The sequence below is a fragment of the Tachypleus tridentatus genome, chromosome 10 (assembly GCF_004210375.1).
Source record: "Tachypleus tridentatus isolate NWPU-2018 chromosome 10, ASM421037v1, whole genome shotgun sequence".
Taxonomy (NCBI): Eukaryota; Metazoa; Arthropoda; class Merostomata; order Xiphosura; family Limulidae; genus Tachypleus; species Tachypleus tridentatus.
This window is the reverse complement of record NC_134834.1, coordinates 120,165,366-120,189,904: the sequence shown is the minus strand read 5'-3', so window position 1 is coordinate 120,189,904 and position 24,539 is coordinate 120,165,366. Positions and strand designations below refer to the sequence as shown.

General features: G+C 30.7%; 2 protein-coding genes across 4 annotated transcripts in view; one reads left to right on the top strand and one right to left on the bottom strand.

Annotated features, from left to right (window-relative positions):
* Positions 1-1,009: 1,009 nt before the first annotated feature.
* On the bottom strand, positions 1,010-9,760 carry LOC143230191 (DNA-directed RNA polymerases I and III subunit RPAC2-like). Its single transcript, XM_076463321.1, has 5 exons — positions 9,565-9,760; positions 8,266-8,366; positions 6,152-6,228; positions 2,934-3,013; positions 1,010-1,192 (listed from the first exon to the last, which is right to left on the bottom strand). The coding sequence occupies exons 1-5, from the start codon at positions 9,616-9,618 to the stop codon at positions 1,115-1,117; spliced, it is 390 nt and encodes a 129-aa protein (XP_076319436.1). The 5' UTR covers positions 9,619-9,760; the 3' UTR covers positions 1,010-1,114.
* A 587-nt stretch (positions 9,761-10,347) lies between these two features.
* The window catches only part of ArgRS (arginine--tRNA ligase-like protein), a 28,925-nt gene continuing 14,733 nt past the window's right edge, over positions 10,348-24,539 (top strand). Inside the window, exons 1-4 of one of the 3 annotated variants that reach the window (XM_076463322.1) lie at positions 10,348-10,446; positions 13,154-13,309; positions 17,234-17,422; positions 18,223-18,491. In XM_076463322.1, coding sequence (XP_076319437.1) covers positions 10,396-10,446; positions 13,154-13,309; positions 17,234-17,422; positions 18,223-18,491 — 665 coding nt within the window. In that variant the 5' untranslated portion in view covers positions 10,348-10,395. The remainder of the gene's footprint in view (positions 10,447-13,153; positions 13,310-17,233; positions 17,423-18,222; positions 18,492-24,539) is intronic. The other 2 variants (XM_076463323.1, XM_076463324.1) reach the window with 2 other exon arrangements.

Here is a 24,539-nt window from a genome sequence, read left to right as displayed (position 1 = left end):
TTATTCTTTAATTATCATTAATAAAAGGTTTTTATTTTCTATTTCAGTTAAATTTATATTTTCTACATTTTGTCATGTGTATTATTACTTACGTCAGTGAACACTATTACAGTTAAGTACATTATAAATCATTCTTAAAGTTTATTTTTTAATTAAGACTATCTTTAGAGAGGGGCAACTCTGAATTTTAATTTGCTAAAATTACTATATAATCATTGTTAAAAAGGTTGTTTTTATTTTAATAGTTTTCTTGTTGTATTAGGGTGTTTACTCTTGAAGTTAGCACAGTATCTCTGCACTTTAGTCAGCACAGTGTACATCTGCACTTCTCATGTTTACTTTTTGCAATTGTAAACATGTACATGTATTGCTTTAATAATGTTAAAAGGCACCACATGTAATTCAGTGTTAATATTATGTATTACTCATTGTTAATCTGTTATTTTATTGTGAATCTAATTAATTTAACCTGAAATTGAGATTCAAAGTGTCAGAATGTTAGATAATGCTTTTCATTTTACTTATTTCTTTATTATTTTAATGGATATTAGAAATTCTTGAACAATGAATCATAACTTACTATACAACAAGTACCTCCTCAACAATACTTTTAGGGTTAAGTTAAGGTTAATGTGTTCCTTGACTGTGTTTCAATTTTAAAGAGTATTGGTTTTAAAGTTAAATTTAATTGTCTGCTTGAGGTAAAGCCTTAAACACAGAAGAGAAGTAATGTGTGGTATGTGGGAATTCATACATTTTTTCTACCAAATTTATTTTGATATAATTTTTAAAATATTTAATTTATGTGTTAATATTCTTTTTTATAGATTACAAATAGGGAGACTTATAATTTCACCTTATAATGAAATTGTTTTGGAAAGTTGAGTATAATCACTTAAAGACTTAAAAAAAAAATCAAATTTTAACTTCATATAAACCGTGTGTAAGATAAACGTCCGGGGAGGGGGACCCTTCAGCATTTCAAGCTCACATACTTAAAAAAAAGAAGTTGTGTATTCCAAAATGAATTTATGTTACCAATAATTATGGTAAAATGCATACATCATAATCCAGAAACTAATTTATACATGACATTCACAATTCTATGTATGTACTACGTTCCCACTTGCATCGACTCAATCTTCTTGCTGACTTCCTGCTCAATGTGAAGATTATAATCTTCCATTGCTTCCTGTAAGAAAGATATTATTATTATAGGTTCTGATATTGTTTAAATTAACATCATTAATGATAAAAACATCAAACGCTACTCTAACACATCACGTAGGTAACAGTAAAACATCAAAAATATTCTACATAAAGTAGTTCATATATTACACTATCGTGGCTTAAACTAGTTTCGGTTCTTCTAGAAGCCACTGCCAGTAATGAGCAATAGCTTGTAAATGAATTAATTATCTCTCAAAGACTCACAACATGTTAATGCCATCTTATCAAGAAAATATACAACACTTTGAGACTCGTGTTATGTTGAACACTGGCCAAAGTGACCATCACTACATCAAAAGAGAGACAAATTCATTGGTCACAACTTATTAAAATTTGGAATAATAATAACGATATTCTGAATATCTATTGTGTAACTTTTGTTCTTCTCCTTCACTAATGCGATAGAAAAAACAAAACCTACTAAAAATGGTGGATTTTAAAATTCACATTTCATTTCTAGTTTTCCCATAATTAATATCTTGTCCATATACATGTAAGCAAATTAATTACAATAAACAGATATAAATAACAACAACCATAGTATTGCATTTTATTAAATATACAAATACTGTCATCCATTGATATTTTCCACTTTATTTTCTCAATACCATTCACAATCAGTTTCTTTTTAATAACAAAATAAAAATCTTATATTTCAATACAGATTAACAGAAATTAAAATATACACATAAATATGAAGTTGTGTATAGAAACACATGCAGCTGATGGTAAGTAAATGCAGCAAACAGCTTAAGTGGATTATATTACTGCTTGCTCACTTCACTGTCATGATGTAACTAAAACTATTTTACGGAAAAAGGCCTCATCTGTATGCATTCACCAAAATTCAGTACGTGAAGAATAAACCATTAGGTTAAAAGAAAGATTTATTGTGTCATGGAAACAGCTTATAAATCTGTGAAAAACAATAAATCATTCCAGGAACTCAGTGACAGTCTCTCATACAACAAAAGTGTGAACTATGCAAACGTTGAATGCCAAACAGGGACACTGCAGCAATGCCAGGGTTTCGTGAGCACCATACCTGAACATCAGCATCAGATACAATGTCCACAACACCTGTTGAGAACATCCAACATTGGTGCTCAGTTGAACATAGCCTAAGTGGACCAGATGACTCACCCTGGGGAGGTCAACCCAAGACTGCCCATCAACAGGAATTCAAGACAAAAGTGGTGTCTTAGAGTTGGACCCCTTAACTTCGAGAAACCCCACCTCCCCTTCATGAGTTGCCACACCTGGCAAACATGTGGGTGGATGTTTAAATCCCAGAGAAGGTAAACTGAAAGTACAGAACCATATCTGAGACGTCCCCTCACCATGTACAGGAATCCACCTCAAGGGATACAATTTATAAAACCAGACTTAACCTGAGTAAACACAACAGAATTCATTAAGTATTAAGATAAAAACGACATAAGAAACAGACTTAACCTAAGTAAACACAACAGAATTCATTAAGTATTAAGATAAAAACAACATAAGAAACAGAGTTAAATAAATACAACAGCATTCAGTAAGTATTAAGATACAAAAAAAAACAATATAAAAACTATTTTCTATCAGTTTTGGACCAGTACTTAAAATAATGGTGCTTTTAGTTGATCCTTAACCAAATCAGATTAACATCTTCATACGACAATTGTAGAATGAGTTTTCTTAAAGAATGTAAAACAACGAACCATAAATGTCTTGAGGATATGTTCTGACATTCCATATAAATCTTCTAATCCTTTCCTGAAAACTTCTGATGTCGGCTGTCCTGAAAAATATAAAAAGAAATTATTATAAACAACTGAATAGTTTGATATTAGGTTTTGCAAACTTTCTTACATTCAGGAAACTTATTTAAAAATAAAAGGAATTTGACATATTAAAACAAAAGCTATTATGAAATTAGAAATCAACAAACTATTCTAAAGTTTAAAAACAACTGAAAAAGCTAATTACAATTGTAGAGTTGAAATCATGAGGTACATGTGACCAAATACTAATTTGGTTGGTTGGTTGATTTAGTGTGCCAAACGTCCTGTAAAAAGGTAAAAGTAAATGTAGTAAATTTATAAACGGAAATGAAGGTAAAACAAAACAGCATTGAAAAACATAAATAGCATAAAACTAATGTTGACATCCAGTTTACAATGTTAAGAAAGAAACTACAGAAATAAAAGTTAAGAGACTTTCCATAGCATAATGATAATTATCATAACCCACCAGGAAGACTAACAGGTAAGTACAAGAACCATCGTCAGTCACCTGAAGTTGGCCTTTCCAGTCCTGGTTGTGGGTTATGTGTCATTATGGCCAGTACCAAAAGGTAAAGTGATAAAAGTGTTAAAAGACATGCAACAAAATTGTAATAACAACTCGCCAGGATGACTAACGGGTAGTTCAAACAGCAGCATTAGTTACCTGAAGTTGGCCTTTCCAGTCCTGGTGTCAGGTTATTTAATGTTACGGCCATTTTCTAATTTCAATTTGATCTAGAGAGATTGTGACTCTCAAAAGGGAACCACAATTAAAAAGGTGTAATGAATAAATATCAAACACTTAAATGACAATAAAAAGATTAATGGCCATTAAAAAACTAAAAACTTTATCAAGGTGGACAGTGTCACCGTCACCAATAACAGTGTCTAATGTTACGGACAAACCCTGGGACAGAACATGTTCAAAATAGTGCCGTCATTGAGAGTCGTAACGATGGCAGGAAAGTAAAATGTGGCTTACAGTGATTTGAGTGTTACACAAACTACACACTGGTGAAACAGTTCCAGATAAAAGAAAACGATGAGTTAAAAAACTGTGACCAATGTGTAGTCTAGTTAGAACAACTTCCTCCTTCCGATCCTTACAGAAGCAAGATGGCCAAAGTTCAATATAGGGTTTTATTTGGAAAAACTTGTTTTTGTGTTGGTCACTCCAAGTTGACTGCCAACTGGCACAGAGCTCAGCCGAACCTCTGACATTGGAATCATCAGAGAGGGTTTGGAATGTATGATCGTACCCTGCAATTTAAATAACCTGCCTTGATGGTGGCAGGTGCACGTGGTGATGTAAATGTCAAAACGAGAATATCTGTCAGCAGTGTAACTCCATCTTTGCAAGTGGAGACGCACCTCACTGTACAAACTTCTTGAGTGGAGAAACCAATGAGAATCTCTGATTTGGGGACATTCTTCAAATCCCTCTCACTAATAACTCCTCGTGATAAATTCAAGGTAGCATGAGGGGTAACCTCAACAGGTACATCCTCAGTTGCCTTTGAATTCAAGAGGAGTTTACTGTGTTGGGATGTGGATGTTTCAACTAATATGTCTCCAAATCGAAGCTTCTTTACTGACATTGGAGAGCCAGCAAGTCCCTTCTGAATAAAAAAGGGAGACATTTGCCCTAAAGGTTTTTCTGAAAGAGAATGTAGGATGAGAAAATGAGGTATAATTGGTGTTACTGATGTTGATGATTGCTGATCAAAATCTTCAAGACGTGGTCGTTTACCCGTTGACCGTTTTTTCACTATTTTACTTAAATTTTTGTTAGGAGGATCCATAGAAAAAAAGGAAAATTTCGGTACCCACTGACCCCACCCACCCATCATGGAGCCCTACGAGGGGACGCACTACAATGTCAAGCAAGGACACTGCAGCAACACCAGGGTTTCGTGAGCACTATACCCAAACACCAGCATCAGACACAATGTCCACAACACCCATTGAGAACTTCTAACACTGGTACTTTGTTGACTCTAGCCCAAGTGGACCAGCCAACTGATCCAAGGGGGCCCACCCAAAGGCCGCTCGTCTACAGGAATTCAAGGCCAAAGTGGTGTGTTAGGGTTGGACCCTTCAACCACCAGGATCCTCTCCTCCCCTTCACAGGTCACCACGCACGGCAAACACGTGGGTGGATGTTTAGATCCTAGAGGAGGTAAACTGAAAGAACAGAACCTTCCCTGGGAGTTCCTCTCACCACATACAGGAATCTACACCGAGGGGTACTAATTTGGGAAATTATAAAAACAAACAAAACACAACTAAATAAATTCATATTTTGAATAACCTTTTTAATGATATGTCTTTAGCAGTAAATATCAAAGCGAACTATAGTGATGTATTATCGGACTGAATATATATATTGGCTTGTATTTGTTGTGTTTTGAAAGCCAGACTTGTGTAGTTTCATTTATTTTGTCTGGTATTTGATGTAAGTAACTGATATTTTATGAAGTAATTTGAACTAATTCCTTAGCATTCCACTTCAGCTTATGTCTGGTAGAAAAAAAGTTCCAACACGTTTCTTTTTTTTCAAATATTTATGGGCTAGTAAAACATTTGATATAAACATGTAAAACATTTGATATAAACCTGTCACTTCATTCTCAAATATTTATTAACACTTTCTTTTGCATACTGTACCTTAAAATTCCACTTCCATAGTTGGAAGAATTAATGAATATTTGGATCTGAAATACATTTATAAAACTTAATCAACATAAAACGTAGATGACCACTGATGTACAAGTTACATTCTTTAAACGCACATAATTTGTAGTTCAGTGACACCATACGTGTATTAACTTTGTGTGTATGTGTAACTTCACAATGTTAAAACACAGTAGTTTTTTTGTAAGTAACAAATTTAGTAACACATCTGTACCAGAGCCCAACTTCATAAGAATATGTAACTTAAAAATATCTCTAATATATCTGAATATGTGCAAATGGTATGTTTGGATCAGCAAAGCTTTCTTTTCTAAGAAAGGGTTATAAAACAAAAATATGAATGTAGTAACCACAGACATTGTTAGCGAGTTAGTAAACACTACATGTCATGTCCAAAGACTGAAATAACACTTTGTACTTTCAACTATTGTTGTATTGAATATAACTGACAAACTTACCATATGTCTGAATCCTCAGATTGATTTTGTTTTCAGATGGATGAGGTATTGCATAACCACAGAACTTCACCTGAGGACTAATAACCATTATAAAACATTATTTCATGTGCATCTACACTAATAAAAGTTATTAGAACTATGTAGTAAAGAGTATACAGGTAATTTTCAATCCACTGTTCTAACATTGGGATACTAAATCAACACACTAGCATGATTTATTTTTTAATTTACTGCTATAACGCAGGGATACTAAATCAACACACTAGCATGATGTATTTTTTAATTTACTGCTATAATGAGGTATACTAAATCAACACACTGGCATGATTTATTTTTTAATTTACTGCTATAACATTGGAATACTAAATCAACACACTAGCATGATGTATTTTTTAATTTACTGCTATAATGAGGTATACTACATCAACACACTAGCATGATTTATTTTTTTTAATTTACTGCTATAATGAGGTATACTACATCAACACACTATTATGAACACTTGTATTTCAAACTAGTTACAGTATTTAATAAATTGTTTTAATCGTGAAAGAAGGTTAATCTGTTATCTTCCTAAAGAAAGCCAGTTTCTGGAATAGAATCCTTCAAGACAACTTACTAAATAAACATTTTTATCAATGTAAGACTGTAGTATATGCAGTAATAGTACGATACTATGTAGGTGGATGACATTACAGACTGTTAAACTAGAATATCTATAGACAAAAGAAATTGGCCATCAGATTTCATGTTGATACCTCAACATATATATAAAACAACAATACCAATAAACTGAGACAAGTTGATTGACAAAAAAAGTTTTAAAATGTACCCTTAAACAAAGAACACTTATGTTACCATTTCCTTTTTGTTTGTTTTTGAATTTCATACAAGGCTACATAAAGGCTGTATGTCCCTAATTTAGCTGCGTAAGACTAGAGGGAGGACAGCTAGATATCACTATCCACCACCAACTCTTGGGCTACTCTTTTACCAATGAATAATAACTGACCCTCACATTGTTATGCTCCGACAGCTGAAAAAAACGGACATGTTTGGCGCAACAGGGATTTAAACCCGCAATCCTATCATTTCTTAATATATTAACAGTTCCAGATGAATTTTCTGTGTTAACTGTTTATTCATATACATAAATTGATGATCTAACCAAAAACACCTTAGGGGTGAAATAAAGGTACAGCCAAGAAAAGAACTGAGTGTGCAATTTAAAGTAATGAAATCAAAATTGGTAGCTACACTAAACTGGTAACTACACTAACAGCATTGATAATAATTCAAGAGCAAACATTCATCCTTTAATTAGCTAGGCGACGTATTTTGTTCAACATGGGGCACAATGATGGGTAAAACAAAATTTGCAGCCAATAGCTCGATAAGATAAGAGTTATGATACAACTGTGGTTGAGTGGGAGAGAAATTATGGTAGAGTTTATGACAAGAAGAGACACAAGCTTGGTACTAATCACAAGTGAAGGGGGTGAGAGAGAAGTTATGGTGCAACTGTGGTTGAGTGGGAGAGAAATTATGGTAGAGTTTATGACAAGAAGAGACACAAGCTTGGTACTGATTATAAGTGAAGGGATGGTGAATAACAATAACAGACACAGAACGACCACTGGCTAGGTTACAACATACAAGATCTTATTTGAAATCCTGTTATGTGCCACATTTAAGCTGCTGAATCGTGATTCATTAATTTGTGATTGATGTTATATTAAATACTGACAACACTGAATGGTTTTTCTTCCACTATAGAGGAATGTGATTTAAACATTCTTATGAATTAATGTCATATCTATTACCACCCAACAAAGATTTGATAGCTTACACTTTGTACATCTTAAAACCAATCATTTATTATACAGTAACCTGAACTGGTATAATACAATGCTAAAAAAAGTCTTTAAACAATTGAAAACTGGTTCAGTAATATAAAATTTTAAACCTGATATTTTTGGGAATATCAGTAGACTGAATAAAAGAACAAATAATGAGTGTTATTATAAAATTAGATGCATAACAATGATACAGAACCCACTCTCAATTCATCTGTACATGTTTAAATAAATTAACACATTTTCAAGAATACAAACTTTTTCATAATCACATATCGTAAAGCGTTTCCTAAGGTGTGGTCTTCTCCATGTAAAACATACGTCACACAAGTTTCATCTTCCTCATTCTCGGAAGGGAGCTGAAAGAAATATTAATATCACATTCTTTAAATAAATCACCAGATTCAGGCACAAGTACACTAAAAATAATTTTAAGACTTGGAAAAAATTTCTAATCTGAATCAAGTCTAACTCAATAATTAATGTGAATTTTTATTTATACTTCACCTTGTAAAACTAGTTTTTAAAAGTTTAAATAAATTTATTTTTATATTAAATTTAAAATTTCTACATATGATGAGTTTTTTGCACTAAAATAAAGTGATCATTGGGTTAGTAATATTCAATGTGTGGAAATAACCAGAGCAAATGGTGTAGCAAGAAAACAATATTCATGAAAAAACAATGGCATCATAAAGTGGACTACAAGTTACTTTGCACTGGAAAAAAATTAATTTTTTTTCCATATCCATTACCAATTAAATGTACATGATTAGTTTATTGTTTACGGAATTTTCCACAAGGCTGGACAAGAGCTATCTGCATGAGCCAGCCTTAATTTTGGAATGACAAGCTGAAGGAAAGGGACCCGATTGATGCTACTCACTGCCAACTCTTGAGCCACTTTTATCAATTGATAGTGAGATTGACCATCATTTTATAATGCCTCCACTGTTGAAAGAGTGAGCATGTTTGACACTTAATGTCAAAGTATGACACTGGGTCAAGTTTTATCTTATAATATTTCTAAAAATACAATGTACTTTAACATACTTGGCTTGATAAGAGAGAAGTTATGGTATAACTTTTCAGTATCATGGTTTTAACACATGAATAACAATATATTAATTTTAAATACCTATAACATTAATAGTAACATAACATTAACTAGAGAATGGCAATTTAAATTTTATCACTTCCTAGTACCAGTAACAGTATTAGTACTAAAGTTTAAATTTATCATTCTCTCAATTCTTGGTCTCACTCATTTCAGTTATAAAATAACTCCTTGTTACAACATGGAAGTATGATTAATACAAGTTTCAAACCGTGTTTCAGTCAAACATATCAAGAAAACTTAACACATTAACGAATCAACTTACTAATAAAAGTCACCATTAGAAATAGTATGTAAAAATACAATCTCATCAACAAAACCGATTAATTATAAATTACACAAATATTTCACTGTCAGTAAATATTTTGTTTTAGTTTTACAATGAGTGTGATTCTTGACTGAAGTGCAAACTCTTCAGAACTTCAAGTAAAAGGACCTACGACTTCAAGTCGGCGAGAAACACTATTAGTATCAATACCCGAAGCTGACCCCATTAATGCATAAACAGCAGTTCGATTAACTATTTCTTGGACTTATTAATTTTAAATAATAAAACTCCTTCACATCTATCACAACTATATATTACTTAAAGAATTCAAACCCTTATTTAACGTGTTATTGTAGCGACACCTCACTTTCAATCTCTATGATTAGGTCAAATAAAATACTATAATAAGGAGTGAAAAAAATACAACAATTTCAATATATTTATTTCGTTGATGTATAGCCTTTACTATGTTTTTTTTCGTTAATTAGCTATCTTAAAATATTCTGCTCAGGAGGATCAAAAATAAATAGCTAAAAATGTAGTTTTCTTTTATTTTAGAGTTCCTAATTTCACTGTTCTATTTAGTTGGTAATAATTGAAACATTACTTATGGTAACTGCAATAATAGTTTTAATTACGCTATTCTTTAATTACTACATATAGTTAAAAATATAATAAATTAATGACACTTTCAATGTTGTTTGCTGGTACTGTTTGAGCGAATCGCTCAATCCTATTACCACCACCAATATACTTCGAAGTATGTATTAAAACAGTATTTCAAAAGTACAAATATAAATTTTAAGAGTTTATAAGGATACGGTTATTTTGTGTAGTTCAAAACTAATTCTTCTATATACTGTGTGACACTTATATATATATATTTATACAAACTAATGCTATTTTTTTCAAATCAAGAAAGTAAGATTTATATGCACAAATTAAAAATTGGTCCCTTTTCATTTTATTGTTGCGGTTGTCGTTGTACACGTGCAGTACAGTAATGGATATGGAAACTGTAGTTAAACTATACACTACAAAAGCAGAGAAAGCGGTATGAATCTAAGTTAATACTTATTTGTATTGAAACTAATTACACAAATTGTTATATATAACAATAAAAGGAAACATTTCTGGAAAGACTTGCATCTAAGTTGCAAGTTGTTTGTTATCACCATTTTAACGGACAGTCTTTTAGGCTTCATTTACACCACGTGAACTAAAAAATTACAGCAATTTGTAAACTGTAATACTACTAATAATATATAAATGTTTACTCCTTAGATTACTAGTATTAAAAAGTTGACATTTTATATTTCCATAGTAGTAGGTCAATTAGTAAGTGTTAATACTAAGAATTACGAAGCGCGTATGTTAAGATGTGTATTATTAAATGTTCACGTTAATAATAATATTAATTATATCATCTGATAACTGTGATGCAAAAATAATCAGTCAATTTGGTACTTAATTTTAAATGTGTTACTAGTGAAATAATGCTTAGAAATTGGGATTAAAATTTATATGAGTTTAAAAACTAATTGTTGATGACGAGAAATCAACTTGAAATAAAAATGCATCTCGGAACAGCTGGTATGAATATTAACACTTTTATTGGTAAGCAGAGAACAACGTTTTGAACTAGGAAGGTTGAAACTTTGTTCTCTGCTTACCAATAATAGTGTTAATACCTGTACCAACCATTCTGAGATACATAAACACTAACTGTTTGACTGTTAATGTTTATAGTTGCACTAGTAAGAAGTTAGTTACTAGTCTAAAGAAATATTATTTTTTATCCTTTCATTTGTTTGAGGCTATCTAATGAAAGTTAATTATGTATTCATAATGTAAGCTTTATGGAAAGATAATTTATTCTAATTTGATATATTTGTGAGTGTCCATTTACTCTTTGTTTGTATTTGTGTGAGGAAGATCTGTGTATTTGTTTAATGGAAGATCTGTGTATTTGTTTAATGGATAATTTGATTACTATTCACGAGAGACTGCTACCAGTATACAAATTTATAAAATCTTAAACACTGTTAGTTTTGCAGCAAGAGAGAGAAAACTAACTCATTAGCTTTTAGAAACTGTTCATTCATGGTTTGTTACAGTTTCAGAGACTTTTATCATTAAAGTTTGCCCCCCGCTATTGCACCGGTATGTCTTCGGATTTACAACGCAAAATCAGGGGTTCGATTCCCCTCGGTGGGCTCAGCAGATAGCCCGACGTGGCTTTGCTATAAGAAAACACACACACATCATTAAAGTTTTACAGCAGAGACTATTATGGGTCAATGTTTTAGATTTGTTAACCTAAGTGTTTTTATTCAAATTTTTTGTTTTGTTTTTTTGTCTCATAAGGCATTTTATGATCATGTTTTCCCTTTTTTATTACAGATGACACAATTATTGGAAACAGTCATAATGTATTTTCAGGCATATTGTTCTACTATATTTAGAGTAAAAAAAACATAAAGAGGATGTGAACAAATACAGTAACACTATCAGTGTGAGAACAGGTATTAATCTGTTGATTATAAAGAGAGAATTAAAGTCTGAAGTTATAACAGTAAAAATTTTAATTTAATTTATCCATTCCACTAATAAAAATTAGATTCTTTCATCAATAATTTTAAGGTCATTTTATAATTTGGGAAAGTTACTATTCAGCATTAGTAAGTTCAGTTCTTTCTTTGTCACTCACAAAAACTGTCACTGTTCCACGTTAAATTAATTTTTATAAGCCATCAATTGTTTATAAGTGTAAGAAATTATGTTCAGTCAGCCATATTAATGATTGGTTTGGTTTTCAGATTCACTCAAAGTATATAGCTTACTCTAATCAAAATTTATTATTATTAAAAATCATACTAGATTGGAGATGTTTTATTCACATTTTTATCAGATTATTACTGATATTAGAAGTATAAAATGTGTTACTTTTATCACTGATATTAGGCCTAATGGTTTCATTATCTTCTTGGATTTTATTAAATATAAGTAATTTGTATCTTCTCTGAACTCTGTGGTTAAATTCAGTTCATCTTTTATTTACCTTATTTTCTTCAGAGAATGAAAATAATTTGAAACTAATGTTAAAAAAAACTTGTGAGTTCTACCTTCTCTGTTAATTAAAATCTATGATTACATTTTGTTTTGCTTTAACTTACTTATTCTCAGAACATTTGGCTGTTTGCTCTTTAGCCAAGTTTTAATGCTTCAAGTATAAGTTCTTGATTTATAGGCTAGAACTGAATACATTATGAAAATGTTACTTTGTATGGACAGAATCTTAATACTTGTATTTCTAACCCATTCTGTACTGATTGTCTAAAGGTTTTGTAAGTCATTTCTTAATACAGGTAGATTAAAATTATCTCTTTCCCAACCTGCACTGAGAAAGTGTTACTGTGATTGTGAGAATATGAAAAATAATACTTAAAAAGTATGTGTAACTGTTAATTTTGATATACAAAAAAACATATTTCTTGTAAAACAACCAAATACCCACATGTGAATAATGAAATTACTAGTATAAAAGTGTTTTTGATCATAGTTTCTGAATTATATAAAAATGGTTGTCCTTTCAAACAATACAGTTTTATTTACTTGTTTGTTGATTGCTATTTAGAAAAAAATTGTTGAGATTTTTTTTTTTGAGGTTACTAGACAAAGTTTAAGATGTTACTCATTTTGTTGTGTAATTCACTTTTTAGTTGATTTTATAGAAATTTGTTTATTTCTTATTTAAAAAGGAGGAAGAAATCCAACTCTTAACATCTGAATTAGAAGAACTGAAAAAGTTCAAGAATGGAATCACTTTCCCAAGTGATATGGAGTGTTCTCCAGAACTGGAAAAATTGCGTGTCGAAAATATGAAGCTGAGATATCGAATTGAAATCTTGAAGAAGGTAAAACATGTCTTGGAAGATGTTGTGCTTGGAAATATGACATTTTGTAGTTACCTTCGTGTTGGGTATTAAAACGTGTCTTGTGTTGTGCTTGGAAATATGACACTTTGTAGTTACCTTCGTGTTGGGTATTAAAACGTGTCTTGTGTTGTGCTTGGAAATATGACATTTTGTAGTTACCTTCGTGTTGTGTATTAAAACATGTCTTAGTAGATGGTGTGCTTGGAAATATGACATTTTGTGGTTACCTTCGTGTTGTGTATTGAAACTGGCTTGTGATGTGCTTGAAAACATGACATTTTGTAGTTACCTTCATGTTGGGTATTAAAACATGTCTTGTGTTGTGCTTGAAAATATGACATCTTGTAGTTACCTTCATGTTGGGTATTAAAACTGGCTTGGGTTATGCTAGGAAATATGACATTTCAGGATGTTAGGAGATAATACTGCAACTGGCTAGTGGTTACTCTTGTGTAAATGGAGAAAGCACAGTGTTTGGGTTTGATTTGTTGCCAGTTTCATAGCCCTGGGTGAGAGAATTGAAATTTTTTTATTTTTATTTTTTATTAGCAATATTTAGTTACAAGATTTGTATGATATGAATAGTGTGAGTACAAGAGTACCATCTACGTTGTTTATTTAGAAGCATACACCATGAATTTATCTACATTTATAAAATTAACTGAGAATGTTTTGGTAAATTGTTTTTACTGTTTTTTTGGACAAACTATTTGTAGAAATGTTTTTGATGTGTCAAGTTTTTATTGAAATGATTGCTTGTCTTATTTTTATTTTTTATTATTATTAAAATATTAAGTTTTGAATGACGTAATAAACCTGAAGAACTTTATTGTTTTGTACATTTTTAACTGCACATTGTCAAAAGGGTCACCAACTGACCTCTTAATTATCTCAGATTTTGTTTTGTTTTAAAGGAATCTTGAACTGAAGTCATTGTTTTTTAAATGAAATTTTTCCTCAGTTTCTTTTAAGATTTCTTTTAGGCATTTATGTTGAAGCATGTTTACTTGACAAGAAGTTTGCTTTGAGTTTAACAGATGCAAAGTGAAGATGTCCCATCTCCGTTTAGTTAAACAGTTGAAACATTATTCGAAAAAATTACCAATGTAAAAAAAATCATATGATTTCTGCAGTGAGTAGACATTTTGAAAATATCTTTAGATATAATAATAACTCTTTTAAAATATATTTGACTCAAAGACCAAGTCTTTCTGTATTTATTTCAGACAATTTACTTCAAAAGGATTCCATTATTATTTAGTAATAAAGATGTGGTTTCAAGTTTTATGTACTTTAAGAAACAGACTTTCCAATATATATTTTCCCAAATTTTGATGTAAATGGTTTAATATGCTGCAGATTATGTTAATCCTTTTACTGCAGGTCATGGGTCAAAGGTCATCATTGCATTTCAGGACTGGCATTCAGAAGTTTATTAAACTACTATTTTATGAATTTTTGTCAATAAGTTTTGAATCAAATTGTAGATTAATTCAAACTTTAATATTATGCATGAGTTAATTTCATAATTTAAAAGTAAATGGTAAAGGAACACATATATATATTAGTGAGTCACGTGATATGTTGAATGCAGCACTTCATGATGATGAGAAACCCATTTTAAGTAAAAACGTATCTCAGGATGGTTGGTATTGGTATTAACACTTTCACCAAAATAAAGCAGAGAACAACATTTTGACATTTTCAGGTTTTTTGGAAAATGGTCCTTTATATATTCTTACCACAATATATGGCATGTGAATAACCAATCAACATTTTAGAATGTCCCTAGTGTGGTTTTATCAGTCACATTAATCTGTGAAAAGGCTATCACATTCTTTTGATCAAAGATTTCCAGGTGGTGAATTGTGTCTTTAGTCTGCTCAAAGTTTTGTATTTTTTAAAACATAAATACAGCTTAGTTACTAAACTTAATAAATTATAGTGTAATTCTATTGTATCAGTACAGTTATTTATGATTTTTTGGTTATTCAACTGTATATTTAAAACCTAAAATAATTTTGTTTGATATGCTCAATGTGTGAAATTTTAAAAGGCTTAGCAACTTATGTCCTGCAACACTCAAGTTCAAAGGTTGTAGGAAGAAGAGGTAGTTGTATGCTTTATTTCTTGATATATTATTCTGTATTTCAAGAAAAGGAAGATTAATAATTTATTTTTAAATAGTTATAATATATATATACACACACACACACACACACATAATGTATAATAATTGAAATGTGACTGTATATTACAAAATACAAGTCCACTGAAACTCAGCCAAGGCACAGAAGACTAAAGGTCAGTTTATATTACTAGATACATAACATGAGTGCCTGTGTACTTTGTCAATGCAAGTTATGTAATGTTAGCTAGACATGACTGGAAGGTAAGTATATAACATTATGACTTAAACTACTTCGTCTAAACATTTGTATATTTGTGTTATAATATGTAATCATTCTAGTACAAGAAAAATCATAATTTATATTCCTAATTTGCTTACGATGGTTATGAGGTTGGTCAGGCCCAACATAGTTAGAAAAAATAACATAAAATGTAAAGTCTCACTGAAAATAAACATTTGAAATGTATTTAGGAGGTTTCAGAGATAATGTAAATAACATTTGAGATTTTTGTGATGAAGAATAGTTTTTATTCATAACATGAAATCACTTTGCACTCAGACTGGTATTAAAACATACTCTTATTTTCACAAACAAATATTTATTAAAAGTTACAGTGAAAGCACTTAACGTGTGTGAAGGTGTAGGCAGGTTCTTGTTTATTATACTGAACCCATAGTGAAAGGGTTAACGTGGCTCAGATCAAAGTTTTGAAAGCATCACATCACTGTGTACAAAAAATAATCTTGTCTATTGATTATAATTGCGACTGTATGTTGCTAAGTTTGTGATAAAGAACCAGGAATAAGACAGAGATGTACTTGTCTATTGATTATAATTGCGACTGTATGTTGCTAAGTTTGTGATAAAGAACCAGGAATAAGACAGAGATGTACTTGTCTATTGATTATAATTGCGACTGTATGTTGCTAAGTTTGTGATAAAGAACCAGGAATAAGACAGAGATGTACTTGTCTATTGATTATAATTGCGACTGTATGTTGCTGAGTTTGTGATAAAGAACCAGGAATAAGACAGAGATGTACTTGTCTATTGATTATAATTGCGACTGTATGTTGCTAAGTTTGTGATAAAGAACCAGGAATAAGACAGAGATGTACTTGTCTATTGATTATAATTGCGACTGTATGTTGCTAAGTTTGTGATAAAGAACCAGGAATAAGACAGAGATGTACTTGTCTATTGATTATAATTGCGACTGTATGTTGCTAAGTTTGTGATAAAGAACCAGGAATAAGACAGAGATGTACTTGTCTATTGATTATAATTGCGACTGTATGTTGCTAAGTTTGTGATAAAGAACCAGGAATAAGACAGAGATGTACTTGTCTATTGATTATAATTGCGACTGTATGTTGCTAAGTTTGTGATAAAGAACCAGGAATAAGACAGAGATGTACTTGTCTATTGATTATAATTGCGACTGTATGTTGCTAAGTTTGTGATAAAGAACCAGGAATAAGACAGAGATGTACATATGGTAACATTTGGAGATCTGTGAAATTAATTTGTTTTTAAATACATATTTTAATAAGCCAAATTTATTTCCATTTTGCTGCACATAAACCAAGAAGACACACAAATTAATGTGCAACTTTAACGACTTCTTTGTTTGAAGGTTGTGATGTCTGTGTGACTGTTAAGCTATCATTTGTTTGAACTTCCAGGTTATTTAAAATGTTTTGTAACTTGTGTGAGGAAGTGTTTGTGAAAGAAACATTTGTCATTGTAATTGTATTTAACTCATTTGTAGAGCCTTGAAGAAGAGGAGTCACGAGCTGGAAAATTCATGAATAGTCCTCGGGAGTTAATCCTTGGGATCTTTCGTCAAGCCGTAACAGAGGCTTTTCCTGAAATTGAAGATCCTCCAGTTCCTGTGTTGCCTAGTAACCAGGAGAAGTTTGGAGATTACCAGTGTAATAGTGCTATGCCAATAGCTCAGGTAAAGGATGTTGCCACAGTTTTACATACAGCTGGTAACCAAGTGTATCATGTAAAGAACATGACAGTTCTTTAGTTATCAACAGTAGTAGCGTCACATACCTTCTACAGAATTTCTATATAACTCATGCTGGAATATTAAAGTTGTTTTCACCTGCCTCATGAACTACCTTGCACAACTTTGATTTTGTTACACACTTGTTATGTAGTATTTCAGTGCTGGGAGCTATTATTGCATTCACCACTATACTGCTGGGAATAGTATGATAGCCTGTACTCGAGCAAGGATTATGAAGGATTGGCACTATTTGATTGAGTAGATGACAGCCAATTACAGTGTCAGCTATCAGTACTTGGATAAGCTAGCACCAAAGGGTTTGTGCCTACAAAGACACAGTACATGCAAACTATAAAAGTCAATGTTTCCTACAAACTTAAAGTAAAAATTTATTGAAACTTTTCTGTTTTATAAATTTAAACTAGTTCTTTCCATTTGTTTGTATAATCTCAGAAACAACAAGTATAACTTTCTTTAATGAGAGTGTGAGTTGGCTGTACGGTAGAGCTCTGGATTTAGGGTTTGGCAAGATGGTCTCAAATTCATGAAATGTTAAAAAAAATAAAATATTCTTCTCACTGTGAATTTGTTTTCTGATTGAAAGTCAACTTTTAGTATGACTAGCTGTCTTCCCTCTGGGCAGTAGTTCAAAATTAGTGATGGCAGCTAATGGTTTAGTCTTGTTATAAATACAAGAATACAAATACATTTCTCTGATAAGCTGTGTATTTTTTACTTTTCAGCTTCTAAAGGCTAAAGGTAGAAAATGCTCACCACAAGAAGTGGCCAAGGAAATAGTTGCAAAACTTCCAGGCTCAAAAATACTTGATAGAGTGGAAATTGCCGGTCCAGGTTTTATTAATGCTACTCTAAACCGGGAGTACGTTTGTTGTCAAGTCACTAAGCTGTTACAGAATGGAGTCAAACCACCTAACGTTGGGCCGAAGAAACGTGTTGTTGTTGATTTTTCAGCCCCCAATATTGCCAAAGAGATGCATGTTGGTCATTTAAGGTTTGTCTTTAAGGGCTAGTTTTTATAAATTCTCATTGTAAGAAATGTTATTGTAAGGTTATTTCTTGTACGGAAACATAGAGATAAGTAATTATTTTGTGCACAAATTTGATGCAAAGAAAATAGACAACAAAATGTATTGTGAACTGTTGAACAGATATTTTGAGTTGGTTAGACTTCTAAAGAAAATTACACAGTTTAATAGGAAACAGTGTCATTATTACACACTGTTTAATAGGAAACAGTGCCATTATTACACACAGTTTAATAGGAAACAGTGTCATTATTACACACAGTTTAATAGGAAACTGTCATTATTACACACTGTTTAATAGGAAACAGTGTCATTATTACACACAGTTTAATAGGAAACAGTGTCATTATTACACACAGTTTAATAGGAAAGTGTCATTATTACACACAGTTTAATAGGAAACGGTGTTATTATTACACACAGTTTAATAGGAAACAGTGTCATTATTACACACAGTTTAATAGGAAACGGTGTCATTATTACACACTGTTTAATAGGAAACAGTGTCATTATTACACACTGTTTAATAGGAAACAGTGTCATTATTACACACAGTTTAATAGGAAACAGTATCATTATTACACACAGTTTAATAGGAAAGTGTCATTATTACACACAGCTTAATAGGAAACAGTGTCATTACTACATGCAGTTTAATGGGAAACAGTGTCATTATTACATGCAGTTTAATAGGAAACAGTGTCATTATTACACACAGTTTAATAGGAAAGTGTCATTATTACACACAGTTTAATAGGAAAGTGTCATTATTACACACAGTTTAATAGGAAAGTGTCATTATTACACACAGCTTAATAGGAAACAGTGTCATTATTATATGCAGTTTAATAGGAAACAGTATCATTATTACACACAGTTTAATAGGAAACAGTGTCATTATTACATGCAGTTTAATAAGAAACAGTATCATTATTACACACAGTTTAATAGGAAACTGTCATTATTACACACTGTTTAATAGGAAACAGTGTCATTATTACACACAGTTTAATAGGAAACGGTGTTATTATTACACACAGTTTAATAGGAAACAGTGTCATTATTACACACTGTTTAATAGGAAACAGTGTCATTATTACACACTGTTTAATAGGAAACAGTGTCATTACACACAGTTTAATAGGAAACAGTATCATTATTACACACAGTTTAATAGGAAAGTGTCATTATTACACACAGCTTAATAGGAAACAGTGTCATTATTACATGCAGTTTAATAGGAAACAGTGTCATTATTATACACAGTTTAATAGGAAACAGTGTCATTATTACAGTCAGTTTAATAGGAAACAGTATCATTATTACACACAGTTTAATAAGAAACAGTATCATTATTACACACAGTTTAATAGGAAACAGTGTCATTATTATACACAGTTTAATAGGAAACAGTATCATTATTACACACAATTTAATAGGAAACAGTGTCATTATTACACACAGTTTAATAGGAAACAGTATCATTATTACACACAATTTAATAGGAAACAGTATCATTATTACACACAGCTTAATAGGAAACAGTATCATTATTACACACAGTTTAATAGGAAATAGTGTCATTATTACACACAGTTTAATAGGAAACAGTGTCATTATTACACACAGTTTAATAGGAAACGGTGTCATTATTACACACAGTTTAATAGGAAACAGTGTCATTATTACATGCAGTTTAATAGGAAACAGTATCATTATTACACACAGTTTAATAGGAAACAGTATCATTATTACACACAGTTTAATAGGAAACAGTGTCATTATTACACACAGTTTAATAGGAAAGTGTCATTATTACATGCAGTTTAATAGGAAACAGTATCATTATTACACACAGTTTAATAGGAAACAGTATCATTATTACACACAGTTTAATAGGAAACAGTGTCATTATTACACACAGTTTAATAGGAAACAGTGTCATTATTACATTAAGTTTAATAGGAAACAGTATCATTATTACACACAGTTTAATAGGAAACAGTATCATTAATACACAGTTTAATAGGAAACAGTATCATTATTACACACAGTTTAATAGGAAACAGTGTCATTATTACACACAGTTTAATAGGAAACAGTGTCATTATTACACACAGTTTAATAACAAAGTGTCATTATTACAGTCAGTTTAATAGGAAACAGTATCATTATTACACACAGTTTAATAGGAAACAGTGTCATTATTACATTAAGTTTAATAGGAAACAGTATCATTATTACACACAGTTTAATAGGAAACAGTATCATTAATACACAGTTTAATAGGAAACAGTATCATTATTACACAGTTTAATAGGAAACAGTGTCATTATTACACACAGTTTAATAACAAAGTGTCATTATTACAGTCAGTTTAATAGGAAACGGTGTCATTATTACACACACTTTAATAGGAAACAGTGTCATTATTACATGCAGTTTAATAGGAAACAGTATCATTATTACATGCAGTTTAATAGGAAACAGTATCATTATTACACACAGTTTAATAAGAAACAGTATCATTATTACACACAGTTTAATAGGAAACAGTGTCATTATTACACACGGTTTAATAGGAAACAGTATCATTATTACACACAGTTTAATAGGAAACAGTATCATTATTACACACAGTTTAATAGGAAACAGTGTCATTATTACACACAGTTTAATAGGAAACAGTGTCATTATTACACACAGTTTAATAGGAAACAGTATCATTATTACACACTGTTTAATAGTAAACAGTATCATTATTACACACAGTTTAATAGGAAACAGTATCATTATTACACACAGTTTAATAGGAAACAGTATCATTATTACACACAGTTTAATAGGAAACAGTATCATTATTACACACAGTTTAATAGGAAACAGTATCATTATTACACACAGTTTAATAGGAAACAGTGTCATTATTACACACAGTTTAATAGGAAACAGTGTCATTATTACACACAGTTTAATAACAAAGTGTCATTATTACAGTCAGTTTAATAGGAAACAGTATCATTATTACACACAGTTAAATAAGAAACAGTATCATTATTACACACATTTTAATAGGAAAAAGTATCATTATTACACACAGTTTAATAGGAAACAGTGTCATTATTACACACAGTTTAATAGGAAACAGTGTCATTATTACACACAGTTTAATAAGAAACAGTATCATTATTACACACAGTTTAATAGGAAACGGTGTCATTATTACACACAGTTTAATAGGAAACAGTATCATTATTACACACAGTTTAATAAGAAACAGTATCATTATTACACACAGTTTAATAGGAAACAGTGTCATTATTACACACAGTTTAATAGGAAACAGTGTCATTATTACACACAGTTTAATAGGAAACAGTATCATTATTACACACAGTTTAATAGGAAACAGTATCATTATTACACACAGTTTAATAGGAAACAGTGTCATTATTACACACAGTTTAATAGGAAACAGTATCATTATTACACAGTTTAATAGGAAACAGTATCATTATTACACACAGTTTAATAACAAAGTGTCATTATTACAGTCAGTTTAATAGGAAACAGTATCATTATTACACACAGTTTAATAACAAAGTGTCATTATTACAGTCAGTTTAATAGGAAACAGTATCATTATTACACACAGTTTAATAGGAAACAGTATCATTATTACACACAGTTTAATAGGAAACAGTATCATTATTACACACAGTTTAATAAGAAACAGTATCATTATTACACACAGTTTAATAAGAAATGGTGTTATTATTACACACAGTTTAATAAGAAACAGTATCATTATTACACACAATTTAATAAGAAACAGTATCATTATTACACAGTTTAATAGGAAACAGTATCATTATTACACACAGTTTAATAAGAAACAGTATCATTATTACACAGTTTAATAGGAAACGGTGTCATTATTACACACAGTTTAATAGGAAACAGTATCATTATTACACAGTTTAATAGGAAACAGTATCATTATTACACACAGTTTAATAACAAAGTGTCATTATTACAGTCAGTTTAATAGGAAACAGTATCATTATTACACACAGTTTAATAACAAAGTGTCATTATTACAGTCAGTTTAATAGGAAACAGTATCATTATTACACACAGTTTAATAGGAAACAGTATCATTATTACACACAGTTTAATAGGAAACAGTATCATTATTACACACAGTTTAATAAGAAACAGTATCATTATTACACACAGTTTAATAAGAAATGGTGTTATTATTACACACAGTTTAATAAGAAACAGTATCATTATTACACACAATTTAATAAGAAACAGTATCATTATTACACAGTTTAATAGGAAACAGTATCATTATTACACACAGTTTAATAAGAAACAGTATCATTATTACACAGTTTAATAGGAAACGGTGTCATTATTACACACAGTTTAATAGGAAACAGTATCATTATTACACAGTTTAATAGGAAACAGTATCATTATTACACACAGTTTAATAGGAAACAGTATCATTATTACACAGTTTAATAGGAAACAGTATCATTATTACACACAGTTTAATAGGAAACAGTATCATTATTACACACAGTTTAATAGGAAAGAGTATCATTATTACACACAGTTTAATAGGAAACGGTGTCATTATTACACAGTTTAATAGGAAACAGTATCATTATTACACACAGTTTAATAGGAAACAGTATCATTATTACACACAGTTTAATAGGAAACAGTGTCATTATTACACACAGTTTAATAACAAAGTGTCATTATTACACACAGTTTAATAGATAACAGTGTCATTATTTGACTTGTGTGACAGACTATCTTGAAGTGAAAATGATAATATCAATTTCTAAGCTTGTTAAAGATTTATTTGTTTTTTTACTAGAGGTGAAATTGAAAAAAGAACCCGTGATGTTGAGGCCTGATACATTCTCTGATCAGATGTGGGCTGTAGTTACACTTTTTCAGGGTTCATCAGCACATCAAAAGAAATACCATTAGGCTTCTGATAATTTATAAAATGTCATAATATTATTTGCATACCTAAATTAATTTATATTACTGTATGGTGAAGTTAAATGGACTCAAAAGCTGATAGACAATTCAAGCTTGCTTCATTATTACATATTTTCAGTTTGTTTGAAGTATAAATTGTGTAGTGAATATGTTGTAGTAATGAGAAGAGACAAATGCCTATTAAATGATTATATTTGTAATGCTCACATCATATTTGATTATATGTGTATTTGTAATGCTCACGTCATATTTGAAGACACAAATAAGAAATCGTATGAACTGAGTATTTACCAAAGACAGGCCTTTCTTAATCAGTTTGCCTCCAGTGAAGAAAAGTTTTATCTTTATGCACTTGAGCTACATACAGGGTTTATTGTTTTTGTTCTTTGTTGATTTTTTGAATGTATTTATTATTCTAATATCATGGCTGAACTATTTATAATACTATAAATAAAATTCTTTCTTTTTTTACTGATTTTCACAGACTTTTCCATTTGTTTCACAACATAATGTTCGTGATACTGTTGTTTTACTTGTCCTCCTGACATAACCGTCTTTAACACTGCTTGTAATAAGATTTTCTGGTCATATGTTAAGATTATGATTTAGATTTATTTTTGAAATATAATTAAGATTTTTTTAAATGTAGCAGTAATCAGGGGAATGTTAAAATTTTAATTTCATCTTTATTATATGAGTTATAATCAGGTTTTTATGTATGGATGAACCAGATTATGTCCAGTAGGTGTCTAAGACTTGTTTGAGATAAATTTCAATAATAAACAAACAGCATACAAAATGTATCTCAGAATGGCTGGTTAAGGGTATTAACACTCTTATTGATGAGCAGAGAACAACGTTTCAACCTTCCTGGGTCATCTTCAGATTGTTTTAAAATAATATGTTAAAAGAAGTCAAACATTGGAACAAATGTTCATTACACCCTTTACTGCTGTAGTTGTATCCAGAGCTTTAAATAAATGTTT

Bases quoted from the DNA above. Each gene is read 5' to 3' on its own strand.
- LOC143230191 (XM_076463321.1), bottom strand. From the start codon at position 9,618: ATGGGGTCAGCTTCGGGTATTGATACTAATAGTGTTTCTCGCCGACTT. The intron at 8,367-9,564 runs GTAGGTCCTTTT...TATTTCTTTCAG, and splicing joins TTTCTCGCCGACTTGAAGTC to CTCCCTTCCGAGAATGAGGA. The intron at 6,229-8,265 runs GTTTGTATTCTT...AATGGTTATTAG, and splicing joins CGATATGTGATTATGAAAAA to TCCTCAGGTGAAGTTCTGTG.